Here is a 22,164-nt window from a genome sequence, read left to right as displayed (position 1 = left end):
AGTGTTTGTGTGTGGGGGTGTACGTGTGTGTGTGTGTGCATAGCGCATATAACAAAGGGAGTTTTTTCGCTAATGTGGGCGTGAACACTGCAGACCTGCTCTGCATTTTAGGCTTGTTTTCTAATGGTATTCAGCAGTTTAACGATAAAAACTACTTTTTGTCCAAAAGGCTTGAACCTGATGATCACTGTGGCAAAAGTGCGAGTCGAATGCTGTTGCTTACTTATTTGCCGGGTGTTTTTTTTCTCGAAGATTTTCACAATTTGAGGGCCGGCCAGGCCCTTCCATGTCCCCTGCAAAGGGCTGGTTCGACTGTAGAGTAAATATTGAAGTTGTTGAAATAAATATATTACTCCATCTTCTAATCGATTATCGTTATTTTCAAAGTCAATGGTTGTTGATTAGCCTTAAAATCCTGATTGTGTAAAGCCTCCTTGCCATATTTATGGTATGAATAAAATCTGTTTGCCAGAATCTGTTTGCCTCCACCTTGATCAAATTCACTAAAATGCATGACAGCGTTTATGCCAAATAGTTAGATATGGATCAAGCAGGCATAAAGTTTAGTCTGCTTTCAGCCACCAAAATGTCAGGTGCACCGGGCATGTCAAAGGAAACGACCTCGGTATGCCAAAATGCCCTGCACAGCAAAGAGAGATGAGCTGAATTTTTCAAGCAAGTGTACCAAGGTTTGTGTCAGCACGAAAATATGTCAGTTTTTACGCTCAAGCGCTGCTGTGCTGTCTACAAATATGGAGCCCATTTGTGCATGCAACATTTCAATGTTGTTTTGCCACAAATTTAATATAGACGGTAATCTATTACTTTTTGGGGCAAAATTATACCAATTACTGTGGAAATGATGATTAAAAAATATGCATTATTTAAAAAATAATAATAATCTCAATGGAGAATTTTTACTTCTGCACTGAAAAAAAAAAACGTGTTGAGTTTACTCAGGTGGCACGGTGGCCGACTGGTTAGCACGATGGCCTCACAGTGAGAGACAGCATCGGGCGTGAGTTCGATCCCGGCTCTGGCCATCCTGTGTGGAGTTTGCATGTTCTCCCCGTGCTTGTGTGGGTTTCCTCCGTGTACTCCGGTTTCCTCCCACATTCCAAAAACATGCATGGCAGGCCGATTGAACACTCTAAATTGCCCCTAGGTATGAGTGTGAGCGCGGATGGTTGTTCGTCTCTGTGTGCCCTGCAATTGGCTGGCAACCAGTTCAGGGTGTCCCCCGCCTACTACCCGAAGATAGCTGGGATAGGCTCCAGCACCCCCCGCGACCCGAGTGAGGAGAAGCGGTACAGGAGATGGATGGATGGATGGATGAATTTCCTCAATTAGATTTTGTCAAGTGGTTGGAGTGTACACCAATCAGTCGAGAGTTTTCTCATAAGGTCCATCGAGATCCTTGCGAAAACAGAATATTTTCTGCATTTAACACAGCTCTTGTTTTGTCATTGGCATCTCAGTCACCTTGACAACAGACACACAGAAAACAGGTTGGACATGCATTTACTGATTGAGAAGGGATGACAAAAGAAAAGCAACATGCACAATGAGGGAGAGGCAAAAGAAGACAGAGGAGAGAAAGAAACTAGTTTTGAAAAGAAAGCCAAGCCTTGTCAGGCAGTCTAGGAGTTTCAAGTCTTGTAGCAGTCCATTAGTAGGCCTACAAAAAATGTGACCTTGAAGGAATGTCATGTTTTAGGAGCTGCTGGAAAAATGCTGTGGTGACAAAGTTAGTTGCCAAACTTCTTTTTTTTCACAGTAAAGGAGCTAACAGCCAAATGTTGCTTCAATTGTCTCTTTTTGTTAACCTCACTCAAGCAGGTGACGGCACCACGTCTGTGCATGTGGGAGCCGAACGGATATGAGCTGCGGCTTCAAGGCAACATCACGTCGTGAACCTCCACTCATATCTGCCAGAGTATCAAAATCATGTTTCCAACCACAAAAATGAAAAGAAAAGAGAACATTAACTGCATTTATTGAACTGTCATATAAAAGCATTTTATTTGGAATGGAAGTATACATTTAGTTTGAGAATTTAGTTGAAAATATTCAACATTACTGGGTACCATTTTCTGTTCAACCCAAAAATGGGCAACTATGACACTAAAAAAATAAAAAAGTTGTATAATGGTAAATAATGTAAAAACACACTCACATTCATCAAAGTGAGGGTACACAATTATTTGTTTATTTGTTTTAATATAGAGGTTAACTTATTTTCCGCTCGTGTAACAGGGAAGAAATTAGGTTAGTTTACCTTCATTTATCTTCCTGCCTTCTTCTGCACTTCCCTATAAGCCAAGTAGGTAATGGTCAGCATTTAGTTCATTTCTACGATAAAAATATGTCTTTGAGCTCTGCTCGCTAGTGATGGGAAAATTAAGCTTCATGGAGCACTTGTAATATATTTTTTTTACTCCTGCATATCTTGGGCTAAAAATAAAGGCCCGTGCAATGGAAATTAATAAAATCCTTGCTGCATTTTGAAACCAAAAGTGCCTTCTCGAGGAGTCAAAAATGATCACAGATGCTTCATGAAGCTTCATTTGTCCAAAATGACCGCTTGCATGGTTAATAATTTTTTTTTTACGTTATCCTGGTAAAATCGTAATGGATGTATTTCATTTTCCAATACCAAATTTCTGATGCACATTCATTTTTTACTAACTCGGAACATATCAGAGGTCCAGCAGATGATTTCTGACCTTCAAAGTCTCATTATATATAGCATTTGCAGCCCTTTATGTCCAATGCATCGCAACCATGTATGTCAGGTGTATTGTGTTTGGCATAAACATCCACAATACAAATGGGGACTTATGTTGCTGTGAATGACTCCAATTTACACAAAAAGTTGAACTTTTTTCCCATGGGAATTAGTGGAGCCATTATCCTACTTTGTGTGGTGAATTATCTTAATATTGCTTATGACGGAATGAGTGTGCCAATGTAAATATAACTCTATGAGTTGCCAAAACACAAGCACTGATCAGAGCAAAACCTCTCTTCATTCATACTAATTGATTTGTTGTTTCAATTTGTAACCTGCCACACGTGGCTCATCTTGATTTGCTGGTGTTGATGGAAGAGTATGGATCCTGGGAGCGGGTGCGCGTGTTCAGGTGCTGTCAACAAAGCAATAATGAGGATGTTAGAGGCTCACAATTTGGCATCTCGACTGACAGAATACATCACAGGTAGGTCTCAAAGTCACTACAGACAGTAGCTGTTGGATTTGATTTCTGATAAAGAGAAATCGAATAAGGCATTTCCTCCCTGTTTTTATTTATTCATCATTTCCCCCAAATATTTTGTGTATTAACATTAGAGATTTTAATCCGGAGGGTCTTCTTGACTAAAGAGAAATAGGAGAAGGAAAACAAGAGGAGTCTTATAATATCGGTTTTCCACAAAATATAATTAACCATGTCAGAGTTTGGTCCGCATTGCCGGCAGTAAGTCGGATTAGTTTCCAGTGAGGGTTGGACTCCGCCAAGGCTGCCCTTTGTCACCGATTCTGTTCATAATTTTTATGGACAGAATTTCTAGGCGCAGTCGGGGCGATGAGGGGATCCGGTTTGGTGACCTCAGTATTTCATCTCTGCTTTTCGCAGATGATGTGGTACTGTTGGCTTCCTCAGGCCGTGATCTCCAACTCTCACTGGAGCGGTTCGCAGCCGAGTGTGAAGCGGTTGGGATGAAGATCAGCACCTCCAAATCTGAGACCATGGTTCTCAGTCGGAAAAGGGTGGAGTGCCCTCTCCAGGTCGGGGAGGAGATCCTGCCCCAAGTGGAGGAGTTTAAGTATCTTGGGGTCTTGTTTACGAGTGAGGGGAGGATGGAGCGAGAGATCGACAGGCGGATCGGTGCAGCCTCCACTGTGATGCGGACGCTGTATCGGTCTGTCGTGGTGAAGAGGGAACTGAGCCAAAAGGCGAAGCTCTCGATTTACCGGTCGATCTACGTTCCTACCCTCACCTATGGTCACGAGTTGTGGGTCGTGACCGAAAGAACAAGATCTCGGATACAAGCGGCCGACATGAGTTTCCTCCGCAGGGTGTCTGGGCTCTCCCTTAGAGATAGGGTGAGAAGCTCGGCCATCCGGGAGGGACTCAGTGTCGAGCCGCTGCTCCTCCACGTAGAGAGGAGCCAGATGAGGTGGCTCGGGCATCTGTTTAGGATGCCTCCTGGACGCCTCCCAGGGGAGGTGTTCCGGGCATGTCCCACCGGCAGGAGGCCCAGAGGACGACCCAGGACACGCTGGAGAGACTACGTCTCCCGGCTGGCCTGGGAACGCCTGGGCATCCCTCCGGCAGAGCTGGAAGATGTGGCTGGGGAGCGGGAAGTCTGGGCTTCCCTGCTGAAGCTGCTGCCCCCGCGACCCGACCCCGGATAAGCGGCGGATAATGGATGGATGGATGGATGGATAATTAACCAACCAGTTCTGCAAATCTGCTTTTTGAATGCTTTTGACAGTTCCTTGAGACCACCCCAAGCCCCGCTCAAGAAGTGCACTACTGTTCAGGCACCCCTTCATTCTGATATCACTCCTTGCACGCCTGCATGCATGTCATAAATTTACAGCAGAGTGTGAGTATACACACACACACACACATATATATATATATATATATATATATATATATATATATATATATATATATCAATGTGTATTTCAACAACACACGTGCACACACACACGGAAACATGCCTCTCATTAATGTCTCAATATTTTTTTCCCACAATCAGAGGTTAACTAGAGTTTCTCTGAACAGATTTTGTTCAGCCTTAGTGAGTCCACTGTAGTCGACAGTTAAAATATGATGTTGTTCCCAACTGAACTCTTGTAAGAACATGTTGGGGTGGAAAATACGTTTCTACTAATCTTGTACTTACATCATATTCAGGAGAAGGAGGCTCCGGGCCTGCAGGTACTAAAACATTATGATAGAAATAATGTTATACATAATGAACATGAACGCAATCCAAATGTAAAAAAAGAAAACAAAAGGTAAAACTGTGCAGTATGAAAAAAAAATATTTGAGTATTCTTGATACATTATAAAATAAAATAATAAAATGTATGTGTATGTTTAAAGGTCACTTTTAACGTAAGTGGCATGTAAAAAACATACTGACAGAATTCATTGCACTGTTCCAATATTTCCAGTACCTTCAACTTCAGGTAAAAGCTGTTACTGTACATTTATTTATGACATGAGTGGGCATTTTTTACTTTTACCACCCACAGAACACAATCACTCCGTCACACTGTTCCTTACCTTTTGTACCCATTGAACTTTTCTTCTTGGTGCACTTGTATATGAGTATCATCAATGCAATTGTTATGCTCATATCTGCAGCAATGAGCATCCCGAATAGTGTGCCGTCCAGCTCGAAACAATCAGCGCAGACTGAAAGGAGGGAGCACACCATGTGAGACCTCAACATTTGGAAAGATAACATATAAACACACATACTGTGCGCACGTACCCTTGCCTTCCACATAGAAATAATATTTGGTTTTGCTGTTGTCATATTCACAATGGTAAAGGCCTTTGTTTTTGCCATCAACTGTCAAGGATTGGCTTGAAGTGTGCTGGAGTTCCCCTCTTTTGAACCAACTCCCCTTCTCTGGACATGTCATTGTGAAATTTTCCCTCCAGAATGACACTCCACCTTGTATGATAAAAGAAAATTCAGATGACATTAAGCGCGTCCTTTCAATCATCAGTTCAACTAAAACACAATTTTTTAATGTCTTAGCTCTCGTAACAAAATACTAATATCATACAAAAGTCAATAGTCAAAGTGTAATTTCATAATACAACTCAGACTTAATTTGAACCCTCATTTGTTCTACTCAAATACTAATTGTGACCATTTTCAATCTGTGGTCAACAACACCAATTGAAAGTGATTTCAATTATACAGCCTTCAAGAACAAAAAAAATCAAGCATTTACCTGTAGCCGCTTTCACAGCACTTATTATTAAAAGGTGGCAAAATAGCCAAGCGCTGATGTTCATATTCTTCTGAAGATTATATGTCAGGATTCTGTGTGTCCCCCCCTCCCGTAATAAGACTTTTCAGTAGTCAAAACTCCCCATGCATTCACTTCAACATTTACATCAAGCTTTGGGACCGAGCTCCTCTCTGTCTGACTTTCTCAATCTGACGTGCACACACGCGCACACGCGCGTATGCACGCACACTGCATAAGCACTATGGTAGCCATAAATTAAAGTGCCGTTCTGCCCTCTTATGGTATAACGGAGCACATACCGTACACAATGATAAAAGTGAAACATCAGAACGATAAAGACAAAACAAACATTCAAACGTTTTTTAAACGAGTTAATGGATACACGTCTTAATTATAATTATAATATTATAATAATTATAGCCTTAATTCACTTTGATTTGTTTGAAAACAATACGGATCTCCAACTCAAAATTAAGCATAAATACTGGGTAAACAGGAAATTACTTAGGTATTAATTGTGCAATCTAAAAGTAAACATCGAAGACTCAGCCTAGTTGGAACGTCATACCCATATGTTCTCTTGCTCAGCTATTTTCATTGTCATATTTACGCTCTTTTTTTCGTCCGGTTTATTTATTAATTTATTAATTAATTTACGTATTTATTTTTTTTTTTCCATAAAATATATACAACACAGCAATCGGGCAATCCAGTTAACACATTTTACATACACATACAACAATGTAATAAACACGAATTCTATATTAAAATCAATAAAATAACAGTAGTAATAATAAAGAAAACAAATAAAATAAATAAATCACTTTTCAAAACAGTGATATCAGTGAGCTACTCTTCAAACATTTCTGAAAGTATTGTAATTATTGCAAGAGACTTAAAATGTTTACCTACCACAATCAAAAATGATTTAAACCATGGGGTGGAATTCAGAAATGTACATTTATGGATGTAAAACTTAGAATTAGTTTTCCATTCTACGTAATCCATTTTTACGCAATTTGTAGTTCTCCAAATCAATCCAAAAGGCAGAATGGCTGGCGGGATAAAAAATAATAATATATCAGTCACACTTTGAGATTCAGTGGTACAAAAAGAACATTGCGGATTATTTACGTTTACAGCAGATGGCATTACGTCACGTTTTCTGTCAAATAAACGCGAACGTTCATCTTTCTTGCGCAACATCCATGGAGCCAACAGCAAAACAGGTTGGTTGAGAACCAAACATTTTTGCAATCGGTACGATAGCAAGGCAAGGAAAGGAAAGGAAAGGAAAGGAAAGGAAAGGAAAAGCAAGGGAAGGGAAGGGAAGGAGGCAGTAAGAAGAGTTGGAGGCATGCCACTGAGGTGGGTGGGAGGATTTGACTGACTTGAGAAAGATCAGTGGCGAGTCAGGACGCGTCCTTAGTGGTGAGACGAAGTACATCGAGGTGAGGACTCCCGAGTTGATTTCTCTCGCGCTCTCGCTCAAAGAAAAAGGAGAAGAAGAACTTTGCTGATTTTAGTCTTCCACGCTCAACGTGGGCTTGCTGGTTAGTCAGTCTCCCGTCGTCTTGATCACTGGACTATCTCCCAATGTGCGTAAAGGGGATTTTTTTCCTGTGTGGACTCGCAGCCTCAGGTGAGAGCATTTCACGTACGCATTCCTTCATTTTACATCAAACTAATACAGGACTTGGATACAAATTCCACATTGCTTTGAATGAGAATCAGCACGTGATTAATTGTTAAATCTGGGTGATAGCCTTGGGACCTTTAAAAGTACTTTCAAAGACGGAGACAATACTGCGACTGTGGAAGCCCCGGAGGGATTTCAACCTGCGTCTTGGAGCGCTCGTCATGCGTCATAACCTGGCGCAGTGGGGCCTTAAGGGAGGAATCAAGGGTGGAAATAGAATGCCTTGGCAGTAATTGCCAATCAGACAATTGTCAGTGCGACATTTTGTTTTGCCTCACTCATTTCCTCCCTTTTACTGGAATGTATATTTAATGGCACAGTTTGACGCACACAGTCGCAGGATATCCCGGATATGCCCATTGACATCACAACACCATGCCTGTACACAATGAAAACATAATAAGATGCTTCCGGTTAAAGCTACTTAGGTGTCAATGCAATGTCATCAATTAATCTGTCAATTGTAATGAATAAAGGTTATAATCTCAGTTAAATTGATTATAATGATTGTTCCCAATAACTGTCAAAGAGCTAGTAGCTTTAACATGTATGCTTCCAAAGTATCATGTGTCACTATTGATGGAGCATCAAGGAAGACGTCATGGACGCAAGTGCTGAACAAATAAGAGTACGTAGATCGGAAAAAGGTGTGTTTTAACCGATCACAATGCTACGGCATTGAGTCACTGCAATCGCATATTGCGGCTATCATCATCCTGGCAAACACTGAATGTCGTGCTCAAACAAGCACATCGTTTGTTTTTGTGAAGGGTTGACCTCAGGGCATAAAATTGCAACCACGTATAAAAAATAGGTATTATCTCATAAATATCTCTCTCTCTCTCTCTACATAACACCTATAATTTGTCAGAAAAGCTTGATCATATTGCGTGAACGCTGAATTCCTGAATGATTCCTTGATGCTTATTCAGCTTGTACAGTTTGAACAGATTTTGTTACAGGTGTAGAGCGAAAAAGAAAACCATTTACAGGGATTGTGATACCTTTTGTTTATCAATACTTCTGTGGGGATCAGCCGATCTTGCCGTCCCTTTAACCTTCATAGACACTTCTATAAGATTGAAGTTTGTACATAAACAGTTTAACCAATAATTATAACAATTCTGGTAACTACTGGCGGTAGCCTTAAAAATACATTTAGTTAGAAATTCAAGTTTAAGAAAATGTTACATGCAGACGGCAAAATTTACGAGTACTTATATATACTAGAGTGAGTGTCCTCTCTGTTCAAACAGAATTTTATTTACATTATTTTTGGGAGGCAGGGTACTTTATTGCCTTCCCTAACGTGATCATACATAACGAGGCTTTTTTAAAGCCAACAATGTTGACATGCGCCAACCTGTCCTGACTTTCTTGTTTAACACACATACATTGCACAATACACACATACACGCACTTGAGCGAGAGAGAAAGAGAGAGAGAGAGAACAGATGGCCGTTGTTGACTGCGGCATTCCGGCGCTTCCATTGGTTGTTTAGGCTTCAGCTTCATTCTGTTGGCAGTTGTACTACGTTGTTGACACTCTTTGCCAGGATGTTAACAGTTTGACGGTGTCTTTAATCTAACCACAACAGTGGATCAGTCTAACGAGGCTTCACTTTGATTGTTGACATGCTGAGCTGTGTTGACCACCTTGGAAGGATGTCTGGCCTTTGAGTCGACAACTGCTCGAGTGTAAGATCATTGTAATGGCCAGCACAGAGGACTCAGGACACATCTTTGGAAGCAAGGTGCTCCTTGTGAAGTGTTTTAGACGAACAAGGCTATGTTCGCTTCAAACAGGGATTCGGAATATTGATGGCTAAACAGGATAGGTTCTTTGGTTGAGTCAAGGTTCAAGTAGTGAATCTGTGACAGTCAGTTTTCCGAACCAGTGTGCAGTTGCAGTGCAGCAAACACAGTTTTAAGGAATTTTATCTTGCAAAGCAGCAGAACATGACAGCAATGTTATCTTAAAAATTCATCCTGGCAAGCTGGTTTGAGTGTTGCAGGTCATAAAAAAAAGACCTGGTGAATAAGAATCTTTTCAGGAGCGCAATGGGCCTGGTTTAGATGTGCTAAAAGTATCAACTTCATGATTTTAAATAAAAATGTATCAATAAAAATGCAAGAAAAGTGTAGGTGCGCGCGAGGCTGGCAAGTGGTGAGGTAAGAGACATTGCGCCAATGACGCAAGTTTAGAGTGAATAGATAAAACACATTTTTGTTCAGAGAGCCGCAATTAATAATCAATAAGTAATCAATTGCTCAATTAATTGAGAAATATTTGGTAATCGATTAGTCATTTAGAGACCTTTGTCCAAATCCTTTTCAGCCTCTCAATTGTAAATATTCTCCGACTTCTGACTTATTATTTTTGTGTTGAATCAACACATCTGCCTTTACTGTCCTTTGGAAAACAGTGATCAACGTTTTCTTCTTAATTAATCCAACCAGTCACATTAATAAAATTAATTAATTTATGTTTGTGCATTTTCATCAACGTCACTGTTGAAATAATGTCCTGTTTTTTTAATATAGGAATGGAAGCGAAAACTTCACTTTTTATCAACAAAATACCCAACGGCTGATGGATTGGTCACCATTTAATCGCCTATTGTCAACCCACTGCGACTTATATAATAAGAAACAAGTTTTTGGAACGTGGGAGGAGGCCAGAGCACCTAGAAAAAAAAAATTCAAACATGGAGAGAACGTGCTAACAGGAAGATACAATATTCAAACCGAGAACCTCTTAACTGTGAAGCACAATAGGTAACCACTACTTCACTTTTCTGCCAAAAATGTAACCAATTTCAAAGCTCGAAATATTTTTTTTCCTTTGCGGAGCAGTTTTGCGAATCATTGACTTAATTTGAGGGGCAACATTCTTATTTTTTGGAGCAGTTTTTTTTTCATCTTAATCCTGAAGGAATGATTTTATTACAGTAAGAATATGACATTATAACAAGTGGGTACTTGATTTTCTATTGTGAAAACAAACAAATATTCCTGCTAATCTGAATATGTTATACAACTTGTGTATTAATCATTTTTAAACCGTATATGGCTCTTCTTTTGACTGACAGCGTAGTGTACGGTAATTAATTTACGGTTCTATTTAGAAAATAAATTATTATTTTGCGTGCTAATCTGTTGTTCAAAGTTGAATGTTCTCATCTTTAACACTGCTCCAGCCAGACATCTGAGAAAAGTGGACTTGATCACCCCAAGGACTTAATTCCGTTGATAAAAACGGTAGATGTATCAGATTCGGTTATTTTAGAAATATTTATTTGTACATTATATATATTTTTTTAATTGGATGTGATTATAAGTTCAGTTTTAAGGTAATAATGTTTTTTTTTAATCAAATATTGGATGGAAAAAATAGTTATTGAACACATGAAGGTGATTTTCAAATGACCAGTTGTCTGTAAGGTGTGTACTAGTCAGACAATACACGGCAACATTCAATCGTAGTTGATGAATCACAATCCGCAACTTTTTTTTTCTTTTTTTCCCTCCATTAACTTTACTTTCTATGCATTCTTTGTACTTGACCAGGCGTTTCAGCTACATTGTATTCTCTTTAGCCTTCACTGCTGCCAGTTGTGGTCCACGTTGTTCTGTTTTGGGATGTTTAGTGTTCCTACTGACATTGCACTAGCACTAGAAACTGTAATGTGTCATCTTTTCCATTGTTAAACATAGTGCAGTTCACATTTGCTCTTTCATCATAACAATAACGTTTTGCTAACACACTCTGGAAGTTTGGCAAAATATAGCAGTTGTTACTCATGTATGCATATAAAGTCCACGTAGAGTACATTTCACTAGTCTCTGTCCTCCTTTGCTCATATACTGTTACCTGAAACTGTTCTTTCAGGCTTTGAATCCTGACCATGAAAGGCATGCCTTGTTTGAAAAAGCCCCCCCCCATCAAAAAAGAGTCTTCGAAACCCTTCTCAAACAAGACTAGAGTCTCTTTGTAATACACTGAGCTATTCATGTTTTATCCATGTCCTAAGTGTTTCCTCCACAACTGAAGAAACAGAGGCTCAGGTTCCCATTTGCTGCTCCCTTTGTTTCTGAGCCATGAGGAAGAGAGGAAAAACACAAATCAACCTGGCATAAAACCGTTCAGTACTTGATGTGCCCAGCCTTGGAGTCACGTCCTATCGCCTAATTAAGACATCAGGTGTTGCAGCTCTTCTGTTAAATGCATTAACACCTGTTGGTGACCACACAGGATGAAATCATAAATCCAACACAGGTCCTGTCTCCCTTGCCGTTCTTGTCACTTGACCCTTTGACCCTAACCACAGAGAGTCAACAAAATCTAATAAGATCCAATACACGGCAAGTTATAGAACCTTTATTAGAAATGCTTAGAATGACGTTACATTGTGCTGAGAGGTATTTTCTATAGCTTGTTTTGCTACATGAGAGAAACTAGTAGAAATTACTCTCAGTTTATAGTTCCATTTTTTTATCTTTATAGTTTACTTAGTAACTCACACACTGCCATTTCCAAGTTGACTTCAATATTTCAATAACATTTTGCATCAGGGAAGGGTCGGTCGGGGAGCATCTGATGTTCCACTGTAAATTTCAAACTTTGCTAATGCGCAACCACCAGTAGATGGCAGCATGCCCCATTTTAGAGATGCGATTAGCACAGTTTATGAGTCCACTGGGAAAATCAGCCGAATTTTATTAAACTTACCTTTTTTCTACTGCTGGTTATAAATGAACGGTCAAAATCAAATATTTTTTTTCCAGGCGAAAGGGGAGAGTGTTTTCTTTCATTTCGGAGAGTCAGTGTCTGTATAATCACAATATCTCAAATCGACCTGTTTGTAAGATATTTAATAATATGACTTTACAAAACTGTATTTCATATTTCAGATGTTGCTTGTCTCTCAAGCAATAAGAAAAGTTATCCTTCTTGGTCTTATGGAAACATAGTGGGGATTGCAGGTGAATTTACCTCACACGCGATTAGATAATAGATTTGGAGTCCAAGATGGCAGGGTGGACATTTCTTCCTCATATAACGGCTTCTGTATATTATTCCAATTTTAGCTGGGGTACAGCCCTGCGCCATGAGCACTGGACATACTTTGTGCACAGCAGACTACCCGTCGGCATAAAACTGAAAAAACAGCATTCGTGGTAGGGTTGTGCACTTTGAGGCTTCCATATATTCATCCACATTAGAGAAATATGCTATATTATATCAGCAAGTGAAACACTATCTCCTACTTTTCAGTTTCTTTGTAAGGCTTTTCAACAATCACGGGATACCTGCCAAGCCAAGCAAACCGACTCTCCCCAAAGTGGCCTTGACTTATTTTGCGCTGAATAAAAGATCCTTTGCTTTTTCTTTCTTCAGTTCTGACTGGCCAGTTGACCAGTGTCCTCCACTTTGGGCTTGTGATACAATACTGATAAGAAAAATAAAGTGCTTCCAGCAAGTTTATAGTTATCATCTTGGCCATAATTCAAAGGACAAATAGCAACATTGGTGTAATGACCAATGTAAATACAACACCCCCCCCACCCCCTCACACTAACACAAAGTGGCCCTCCATGCTGCAGCTCTGTAAGGCACATAGCTTTATCCTAAATGTTTCTCTTTCCTGCTCTTTCCCTCTAGAAGATGGGTGTGGTAGACGTTAGCCAAGCAGGATGTTCAAATTAAACAAGGGAAAGATTTAGAGCAGACAGAGAGATATGGTGGGGTGGAAGAATGGCCCGACAAAGCCCGAAACAAATACCACTTCAATACGTACGCCATCATCCCTTTCTCATTCATCAATTAAGCGCATGTTCTAAATTCAACTCTTTAGCCCTTCTCTTCCAGTGTAATCAAATGTTAAAACTTCATATGTTCACAGCAATTAACATTCAATAGTTAAAGAAAAGAAAACATGCGCCTTTAACTCGAAGAATCCACCAAAGCAATTGTGGTAATAAACGTAGTAGGAGACACTCTGCTATTTGCTCTTAATTGAAAATTAACCTGAATTCGTAATGCACTCGGCTCTGCTTGAAAGCGTAGATTAGCGACGCTTGTTTAAATTCAAGTACTGATTGGTTAAAGGAGATATGTGTAATGATGTGTTTATAGCTGTGAAGATGCTACGGGAAGTATGATGACTCAATTGAGCTTTTGAATAATTTGACTGGCGGAGGGATTTGCCATTGCTCATCTCAATGGTGACAGCTTTACTTCTTCCTGGAAAGTACCAAGTCGACTACGCAATACATTTATTCAATGTAAATAGTGCCCAAATTTCGGAATTTTTATGAAAAAAAAATCGCATGTAATTGTTTGTTGCCATGGCTCCCCACTACATTGCAGTAAGTCATTGCAAGGTTTTTTGTAAGTTCTTGTGCTCATAGCAATCACTGAATGTGTCCATTCAAAAGCGATTCAAGTACTGTCATCTGAAACTATCGCCACATTTGATCACGCTGACATATTTTTTGTTGATGGAAATGTGTCAACATTTGTCTTCTCTCAAGTTTCATCCGGCTAATTAAAAACACAATGCAGTGAAATAAGGATGTCCGAACCCAGTGATGAGAGAGACGCCTAGCTAATAGTGTACGGGGGCCGTCTGGGTGCCCTTCTCTCTCATTCCAGCCCACAGGAAACATTCCCCAGCCTGATAAGAAAGAGAACGTGCTGCCTAAGCTCCCAAGAGCTTGCTGACATTTTCCCAGCTATCTGCTACCTTGAAGGACGAATATGACTCAGAATGGTCCTTGAACTCTTTTACATCTGGAGCAATATGTTTTAGCGAGCATACCGTCACAAAGCATACTTGGTAGCACTTTTAGCTCCGAGATATTTTTCTACTATAAATATATCGTATCCACTAGCGGATGGTATTTACAGCAAGCACGTCTGCCTCACATACAAAAGCTCGGGGTTTGAATCTCTGTATGTTCTACCTGTACTTGCTAGAGTTATTATAGTTTTGTAATTTTAATTATAGTTAGTGTTTATTTCATTTGGTTATTTAAATTTTGTTTGTTTTAATTAGTTTTCAGTGCAGCTTTGTTGGTTATTATTAGTTTTAGTTTTTTTTTTTCCAAATACTTAGTTTTTGTTTTTAAAGAAACTGGTGTTTTACTTATGGGCAATATTAGAAAAACACAATGTTAAGTATTCTATTGCAAAAATTCAACAAAAATATACATACCTACAATAATATCATGCAGTGCATGATACCGCTTCTAAAGTTAGTTGTATGCAACCTAATTAAATAAAGCTAAGATGTCTTGTTACAACTTGTAAATTGGGATTTGTGGATTGGATTCTTGTTGAAAACCCAGTTGTAGAGTCGACTATTTTTTTGTACACTGTACGCATTTTTTTCCTATATGAAACAAAAAGGAAAACACTTTTTACCTAGCATTGCATTTTGGGCTGAGAGGAGGGGAGCTATTTGACCCAAAAGACGCTTCTCTTAGGAGCAAACGTCATCTGCTAGATCTTATTGGCTGCTGCTTGATGACATCGCTTCTGTATGACACACATAAAGAGAACTACAACTCCCAGACGACAGTTTGACTTTCCTTTTTAACGGCTCACGGCTGTCCAGTAATATTGGAATGAAATCATTTAAAATCAACTCCAAAAGATTGTGTATTAGATTAATAGCCAACAATGAAAACAAAATGCATTTTCGCTATATTTATAGTTAGTTTTATAAATGGAATGTGTAGTTTTCATTTTTAAAAAGCATTTTTGTTTTTATTTGATTTCATGAAAATCTTTTTTCAGTTTTAGTTTGAGTTATTTTGTTAGTTTTTGTTAACTAAAATAACCTTGGTACTTGCACAGGTTTTCTTTGGATTCCTCCAACATTCCAAAAATGCAACTGCTAGGCTGATTGAAAAAATAAAAATTGTCCCTAAAGGTGAATAAGATTAAGAATAATTGTTTGCCTCATCTTGTCCGGTGACTTCCCAAATTCAGCTTTGATAGCACACCCGTTTCCCTGAAGTACGCAATGTAAAATAGACAGGTGGATAGATTCTATCCACAACTGTAATGGCTGCAATCTGTTGTATGACTTTTGGATTGAGAGCTATCATTTTTTATTATTACTGGTAATTGAAATAACATATACATAAAAAATATTAACTTGATGGTAACACTGGGTTGACAAGCATCACTCTGGAAGGCCATTTGCTTTTGGACTGCTTGGGGATCAGTTTAATGTAGCATATAAATGACTATACATAATATTCATAATCACATTTTGTATAGCGTTCATTAGGGCCTCTCCAAGCTGACAACACAATAAATTCCGAGTGCGGATTTGCCATCAGCAATTTCACTCCAGTCCTGTAGATGGAGGTCATGCTCGTTCCAAATTTGTTGTAAGTCCTGTCACCAGTGGAGAAGCTCATTTTGCACAGTGATAAATAACGACTTCCTGCTTCCTAGCCAATTCAGAAAATACATTCAACATACAATCAACTTCTCTGACAAAATGGGATTTGAAAACGAATGAAGCAAGCATTGCATTGATTTAAATATTTATCTAAACACTCCTGCCCGAGCATGATACAGAATAACCTTTTTTTTCCCTCTTTATTTTTAATGACTTTTTAAAAACGATTTTTTTCTCCGGTATCTTATCTTTTTCCCTGTTCACATTTGTCTTGAATGGCTCTTCCAGTTGTGTTGATTGTGAAAGAGTATGTGATCTACAATGTTTGAATTCTATTTGCTAAATGTTTAAATATGGTCCTCTCATGTTGTTGACAGTCATCGACAGTAAATGCTTTCCACTAAAAATGGGAAAAAAAATCTTCCTGTATCCGCTGTGGACAATACCACAACACAACATGAACCAATATATTTGTGGAAAGTTTTTTTTTCTTTGTTTTTGTAATCTTGTGAAAACATTTCCTGCTGTTTGCGCTTGGTTGGGAGCAATAATAAAAGTGACGGTAGGATAACATGAGCAAGCAGCTTTATTGTGTTATTTTGGTTTTATTTTGGTAAACTGGTTTTGTTAGGGGCTCCTGGTGGCATGTTGCAATGACGTGCGCTAGCTGCCATGAGCAGAGTGAGGATGTTCACTCTGCACTCATGCAATCTTTTGTCTGCCTTTGAAAAATAGAAACATAGATTTGATATTATTATGGTGTTTTTCTCTGATAATAACTCGGATTTGGACTCCATAGAATGCATATTGCATGCGAATGAAAGTCCTCCGCTCCCCCACTTTGCATTCATCACTCCAGTCACCAGAAAGGGTGGGTGCATGGCTGCAATATAGAAAATAAATTATGCAAATATTTTTTTTTCAGTTGCCTAGGAAAGTCATTGTTTCTTCTTGCAACAGCCGCGGGGGTCACTGGGTACACTCCAAGCACGTACAAGGCAGAACGTTCATGAAGAGAATGATTCATATTGTGTTCATTCCAGTGTATTTATGCATCCTGGAAACCAGTTTACTGTATGTATTAACTTTGATCTGTATGTCCTCCGTTGTAGGTGTGCTGCAGGTCAGCGGGATCCGTATATACACGTCTGAGGATGTGGAGGCAGTCAACGGCACGGACATTCGACTCAAGTGTACATTCCATAGTTCCTCTACCATCAATCCCAATGACATCATCATCTCCTGGAGCTTCCGACCCCTTAAACCGGGCCGGGAAGAATCAGTAAGTTTCTAATTGTGACTCAACACATATGAGGGAGCATCTATCCCCATGGTTTATTGACATACACTCATTGATCAGAGCACCAAGTTCAACCCTGTGTGTGTGTCTTGCGGGAAAACAGTTCAATTTGATTTTCTATAGAAGCCTTATTCTCATTTGAGCTTCTAGCAAGCATGCAGGCGACCAAGTGAGATATTGTTTTGATGGTGACACAAGCTATTGAACTGATTTTAATGAAATGTTGCGTAACTGTGACACACACAAAGAAAGAACCCAACAATTGTTGATGCAAATGCAGATACAATTAAACTTGAATAGATAACTTTGGTAACTCTGTGGCAGATAGATAAATGATTCATTTATCCACAAAATAATTAAATTCGCAGACACTGGAAGGACTGTCTATAGCAGAACGCCCAGAAGTGATTTCACCAAGTAATTAAGACTTTCCTAACCTTATTTACATATGTTACATGACTAAAATCTCAGTGTCCCAAATAATTGGGTTCATTATTTTACCTGATAGCATCTAATGGGGAGAGCAATTATTTTTTTTCCTGCGAGTCACAAAAAAAAAAATCTGCTGAAAAAATTAATATTTGTATTATAATGCAAATAGGACAAAGAGCGTTTGAGTCCTATTGAAATCATTCCGCCTGCTCTCGAATAGAACTTAGTTTTTTCTCCTTATGTCATTGTCTTTGACGAAAGAAGCACCATGCTGAAGTTCAGATGGATGAATACAATTATGATAATTATTATGGTATTTTTTCGACTTTAATCAACAGTTCTGCCTCGGTAGGCATCTATTTTAGTGTGTGTATACTGCTGCAATCGACTTGCTTTTCCCTTCGTAGGTGTTTCACTACCAGCAGAAGCCATATCCTCCTCAGGATGGCATTTTTAGGAATCGCATTATCTGGGCTGGTGACATCATGAGCCAGGACGCCTCCATCATAATTCGTCAAGTGAAGTTCACCTACAACGGCACTTACACATGCCAGGTCAAGAACCCGCCGGATGTGCACGGCTCAGTTGGAGAGATTCGACTACGTGTTGTCACTACAGGTTAGAAGATTAGAGGTCATGTGAACAATTTTTTAATTACACACTCAAAAGATGGAAAAAGATGGCTGAGGAAAGCAAAGAATGATGCATTATGAATTTCGTCATAGCATTGATATCATGAAAACTGTAGAAAAAAGTCAGATTTTAATCATTTCTACAAACTCAACTGAATGTTAAAAAAAAAAAATCATGGGCGTGTCAAGACGAGAAAAATACCTCCCATGATATAGTTGATAAAAAGATGACTGAATGAATGTTATTATATCAATAACCTGTTCACAGAAGGCATCTTTTGCCGTTTCTTCTTCAGCGTCTTTCTCTGAGCTTCTGCTGCTGGCGTTTGCCATCGGGGGAGGGATTGCCGTCGTGGTTCTCCTCCTCCTCATCATCGTGTCTTGCAGGAGGTGCAAGAGGAAGAGACAGAGGCGGGAAGGGGAAGTGGAAGCTCCTCGCAAAGAGAGAAAAGACCCCACCTTATGGTAAGGCCAGCAGAAACGTGGCGGGAAAGGGAGAGGGGTGATAGAGAGAGGAACAGAAGAATCATAGACTTCCTCTCTCGCTCTCCATCTGACTGTGGGGGATCGGGCTTCCTGGTGCCTTTGACTCTTTCCCGCTGGACATTAAACTTCTTCCTTCCTCTCCAACCACCATCTTTGGATCAATTTGAAGGGCAGTTTCCAGTAAGGAGGAGCCAATTAGAACAGGCCCTTACTGTATGTAAAATGTTAAGTTTTTTTGTTTTTTTTAACATCACAATGTGCCTTTTACTTGGGCAGTGTTATTATTATTATTTTCAACCAGCACATCTTTTCCTGTTCCCTTCAATGGACTTGGAAAAAAAACCATTTCCTGTTTAGACAATATGTTTTGATGGTGTGGCATTCAAACAATGGTGCATTCCTAATGTTTACTTGCCGACAAATACATTTCAAATGGCAGTGCAGCATAAGATGTTTGATGCTGTCTTGTAAAAGCAAGCAAAAGGAACCAGGATATAATACGGTTTCATTTTATGGCTCTCGCGGCAATATTTAAGGTGCTTTAATTTGGAATCTCTTGTCAAAGGGGAAAAGCAGTCATTAAAAATGACAGTGGGAGTCAGCGCTAACCGTTCTAATGTTCCCCATTTGCTTTTCTAAATGTTTGGAATGACTCATTTTATGAAAAATGTCGTCGCTTGCTTGGGGGCTCCACTTTGCATTCTTGGGTTTTCAGATCTGCCTGTGAAATTCCTCTCGGTGAAGGTGAAGGCATCTTGCCTCTTGAGGAAAAAAGTGGCTCTAAATACAGGTGGTGGTTCAAATGGTCACAAGTAAATTTGATTCATTATGATAGACACGTTCTTGATACCGTGTGTGACTTATTGCCCTTTGTCCCTGCTGCTGTTTGTATCATCTGCTTGTCGTCCTTTCCTGTTTGTCTGCTGTCTCTCTCACATGCATGTACATGAAACGTTCATGAACGTGCATGCATGTATTTCACTCTTTGTGTGCGTTATGTTGCTCTCGTCTCCCAAACGGCACACGTCTTCCCGTGTCCTAGCCACCCAATGAGGGCCATCCACCTGTACCTATCACAGTCGTCCATAGAGATTGACAGTTCAGACGGAATGATCTCAGAGGCCAGCACTAAAGATCCCAGCTCCGATTCAGGCGGCCCGAGCTCAGATGACGACGATGACGACGACGATGACGAAGATGACAATTCAGACTAAAGAGGTGGGAACAGACATAGGGATGCCCATTTGCTCCCGCGAGATTTAACCCTTTTTAGGGCAAGTGATGGTTACTAAGTATACAGTAGACGCAGGGTGCACTGCTGCTTTTGAAGCCAAGCGCACTGTCATCATGAATTGAAGGAAAAACTGACGCTTGTCCTGTTTGAACAATTCAGAATAGGAACAAAGGGTTTGAGAGTCCTTGAAAGGGGATCAAAAGATATTTTTTTTTGGTCTTCTTTAGAAATATTTATACGACCAAACAAAGGCTGAGTCAAAGCATGTGACTGTTTTTTATATCCCATTGGCTGGGTTTGCACTGTTCCGTTCAATTACTTGAATTAAAAAAAAAAAAAGGTGTTTGTATACACACTCCTGCCTTAATTATTCGTGAGGGGGTGCACAGTTTTGATCTGAAAAACCTTTGAATGCAAACTGTCCCAATAACCTTCTCTCCATGCATCACATCTACTACCATGACTGTAAAGAAATGTTTTTTATTTTGTATTGATGATGTAATACTGATCAAAATGCATCAAAGTCTCTTGGTTTTCAGTTCATGCCTAAAGTATTTCATCCCTTTTTTATTTTGCTAGAGTATATGTTTGACATAGAATTTTGGATAATGATTTTCTAATAAAATGCCTTTTAAATATTTACTCCATTGTGCTTTGTATACTTAATGCCATACGAAGGAATAAATGAATGAGATCATGCCCTAGTTTTTAAATACACTCATGATTTGACATCCTTTTATCAAATTCATCTATTATGTAAGAGAGTAATCTGTTTCCCAGCATTTATTATGCATCATTATCTTTAATATAGTACAACTGATTGTGTGCATATGCTATGCAGAGCCTTCAATTGTTTAACTGAAAGCTTCAGTTTATTTTAATGCTGTGGTCTGCTGCCCTGACTTGAGCTGGACGAGGCTGGTCATGATTGCAAATAAGGTAACGGTGAAATGTCAATAGGTTGGTGTGAGTGTGTGTGTGCTTGTAAGTGTATTTGTGTGAGCTGATCAAAGTCTATCCCTCTGGGTGCAATTTAACTTCACCTGTGGCAAGGCCGACAGAGTGTGAACATGAAGGCGGGTTCACAGGGTTGACAGAAAATGTGTATTCATACAAACAAAATCAATGGATTGTCATATTCAGATAAAGCCTGAGAGTGATTTTTCTTTATTACTGCGACTTAATTGCTTTTGCAGAGCTGTGATATTTATATATCCATCTGGATTTATCTAGGATGTATGAACAAATGACTCCTATAACTACAATCTATATTGATATTGTCACATTCAGCATTTATAAACAATGTGTAAAAAAGATTGTTTTATCAATGTATAAGTAATGGAAAAATAAATTACTGAGACAAGTTTAGGAAAGTTTATTGGATTCTGTCACATAGAACAGACAACCCCCCCCCCAGAAAATAAATAAATAAATAAAACTTGTTTTATTCGAGGTCTAACTTCTAACTACACCAATTAAACCACACCTATAGCCTTTACATAATAATAATAATAATAATAATAATAATAATAATAATAATAATAATATAAAACTAATAATAGTTGTAGTTGATAGATTTTGACTTTAGTGATATCGATATTACTGCGATATTTAGCATGTACCTAAAGGAATGACATTATTACCTAATGAAAGAAGTCATTGTAAACAGCAAAATAAGCAAGCTCAATGTGCTCTCAGTTAATTTCTAATTATTATTCCCCTAGATAATGTACAACTCTTGGGTGATGTTGCACATTTAAGTTTGCATCTGACTGGTCATATATATGCATGTATGAATGTAGGTTTATATAAATCTGTATGTATATGTAGGTAGGCTGGCAGGAAAACAATCCTGGCTGTTCTTCAGCTGCTATAGCCTCACCCGTGTTCCTAATGATGACAAGTGCTACAGAAAATGGACACATGGATGCAAAATAGAGTCATCAGCAGCACC

At 39.1% G+C, this 22,164-nt stretch overlaps 2 protein-coding genes across 4 annotated transcripts; one reads left to right on the top strand and one right to left on the bottom strand.

Annotated features, from left to right (window-relative positions):
* Positions 1-1,979: 1,979 nt before the first annotated feature.
* Positions 1,980-7,900, bottom strand: cd3e (CD3 epsilon subunit of T-cell receptor complex). 3 transcript variants are annotated; one of them, XM_088300930.1, is made up of 6 exons: positions 7,142-7,295; positions 6,920-7,062; positions 5,515-5,700; positions 5,304-5,435; positions 4,918-4,955; positions 1,980-3,146 (listed from the first exon to the last, which is right to left on the bottom strand). In XM_088300930.1, exons 3-6 carry the CDS (start codon positions 5,666-5,668, stop codon positions 3,081-3,083), a joined length of 390 nt encoding a protein of 129 aa, XP_088157056.1. In that variant the 5' UTR covers positions 5,669-5,700; positions 6,920-7,062; positions 7,142-7,295; the 3' UTR covers positions 1,980-3,080. The 3 variants fall into 3 exon arrangements, with proteins under 3 accessions (XP_088157056.1, XP_088157057.1, XP_088157055.1); XM_088300931.1 differs by lacking the exons at positions 6,920-7,062; positions 7,142-7,295 and adding an exon at positions 7,399-7,900; XM_088300929.1 differs by lacking the exons at positions 6,920-7,062; positions 7,142-7,295 and adding an exon at positions 5,987-6,208.
* LOC148333750 (myelin protein zero-like protein 2) lies at positions 7,282-20,852 on the top strand. The gene is made up of 5 exons (XM_088300928.1): positions 7,282-7,649; positions 17,239-17,408; positions 18,266-18,476; positions 18,787-18,955; positions 20,019-20,852. Exons 1-5 carry the CDS (start codon positions 7,604-7,606, stop codon positions 20,188-20,190), a joined length of 768 nt encoding a protein of 255 aa, XP_088157054.1. The 5' UTR covers positions 7,282-7,603; the 3' UTR covers positions 20,191-20,852.
* Positions 20,853-22,164: the final 1,312 nt, after the last annotated feature.

The sequence above is a fragment of the Idiotropiscis lumnitzeri genome, chromosome 7, assembly GCF_059441095.1.
Source record: "Idiotropiscis lumnitzeri isolate Australia: NSW breed Sydney's pygmy pipehorse chromosome 7, RoL_Ilum_1.0, whole genome shotgun sequence".
NCBI classification, from domain to species: Eukaryota; Metazoa; Chordata; class Actinopteri; order Syngnathiformes; family Syngnathidae; genus Idiotropiscis; species Idiotropiscis lumnitzeri.
This window is presented reverse-complemented; position numbering and strand designations above follow the sequence as displayed.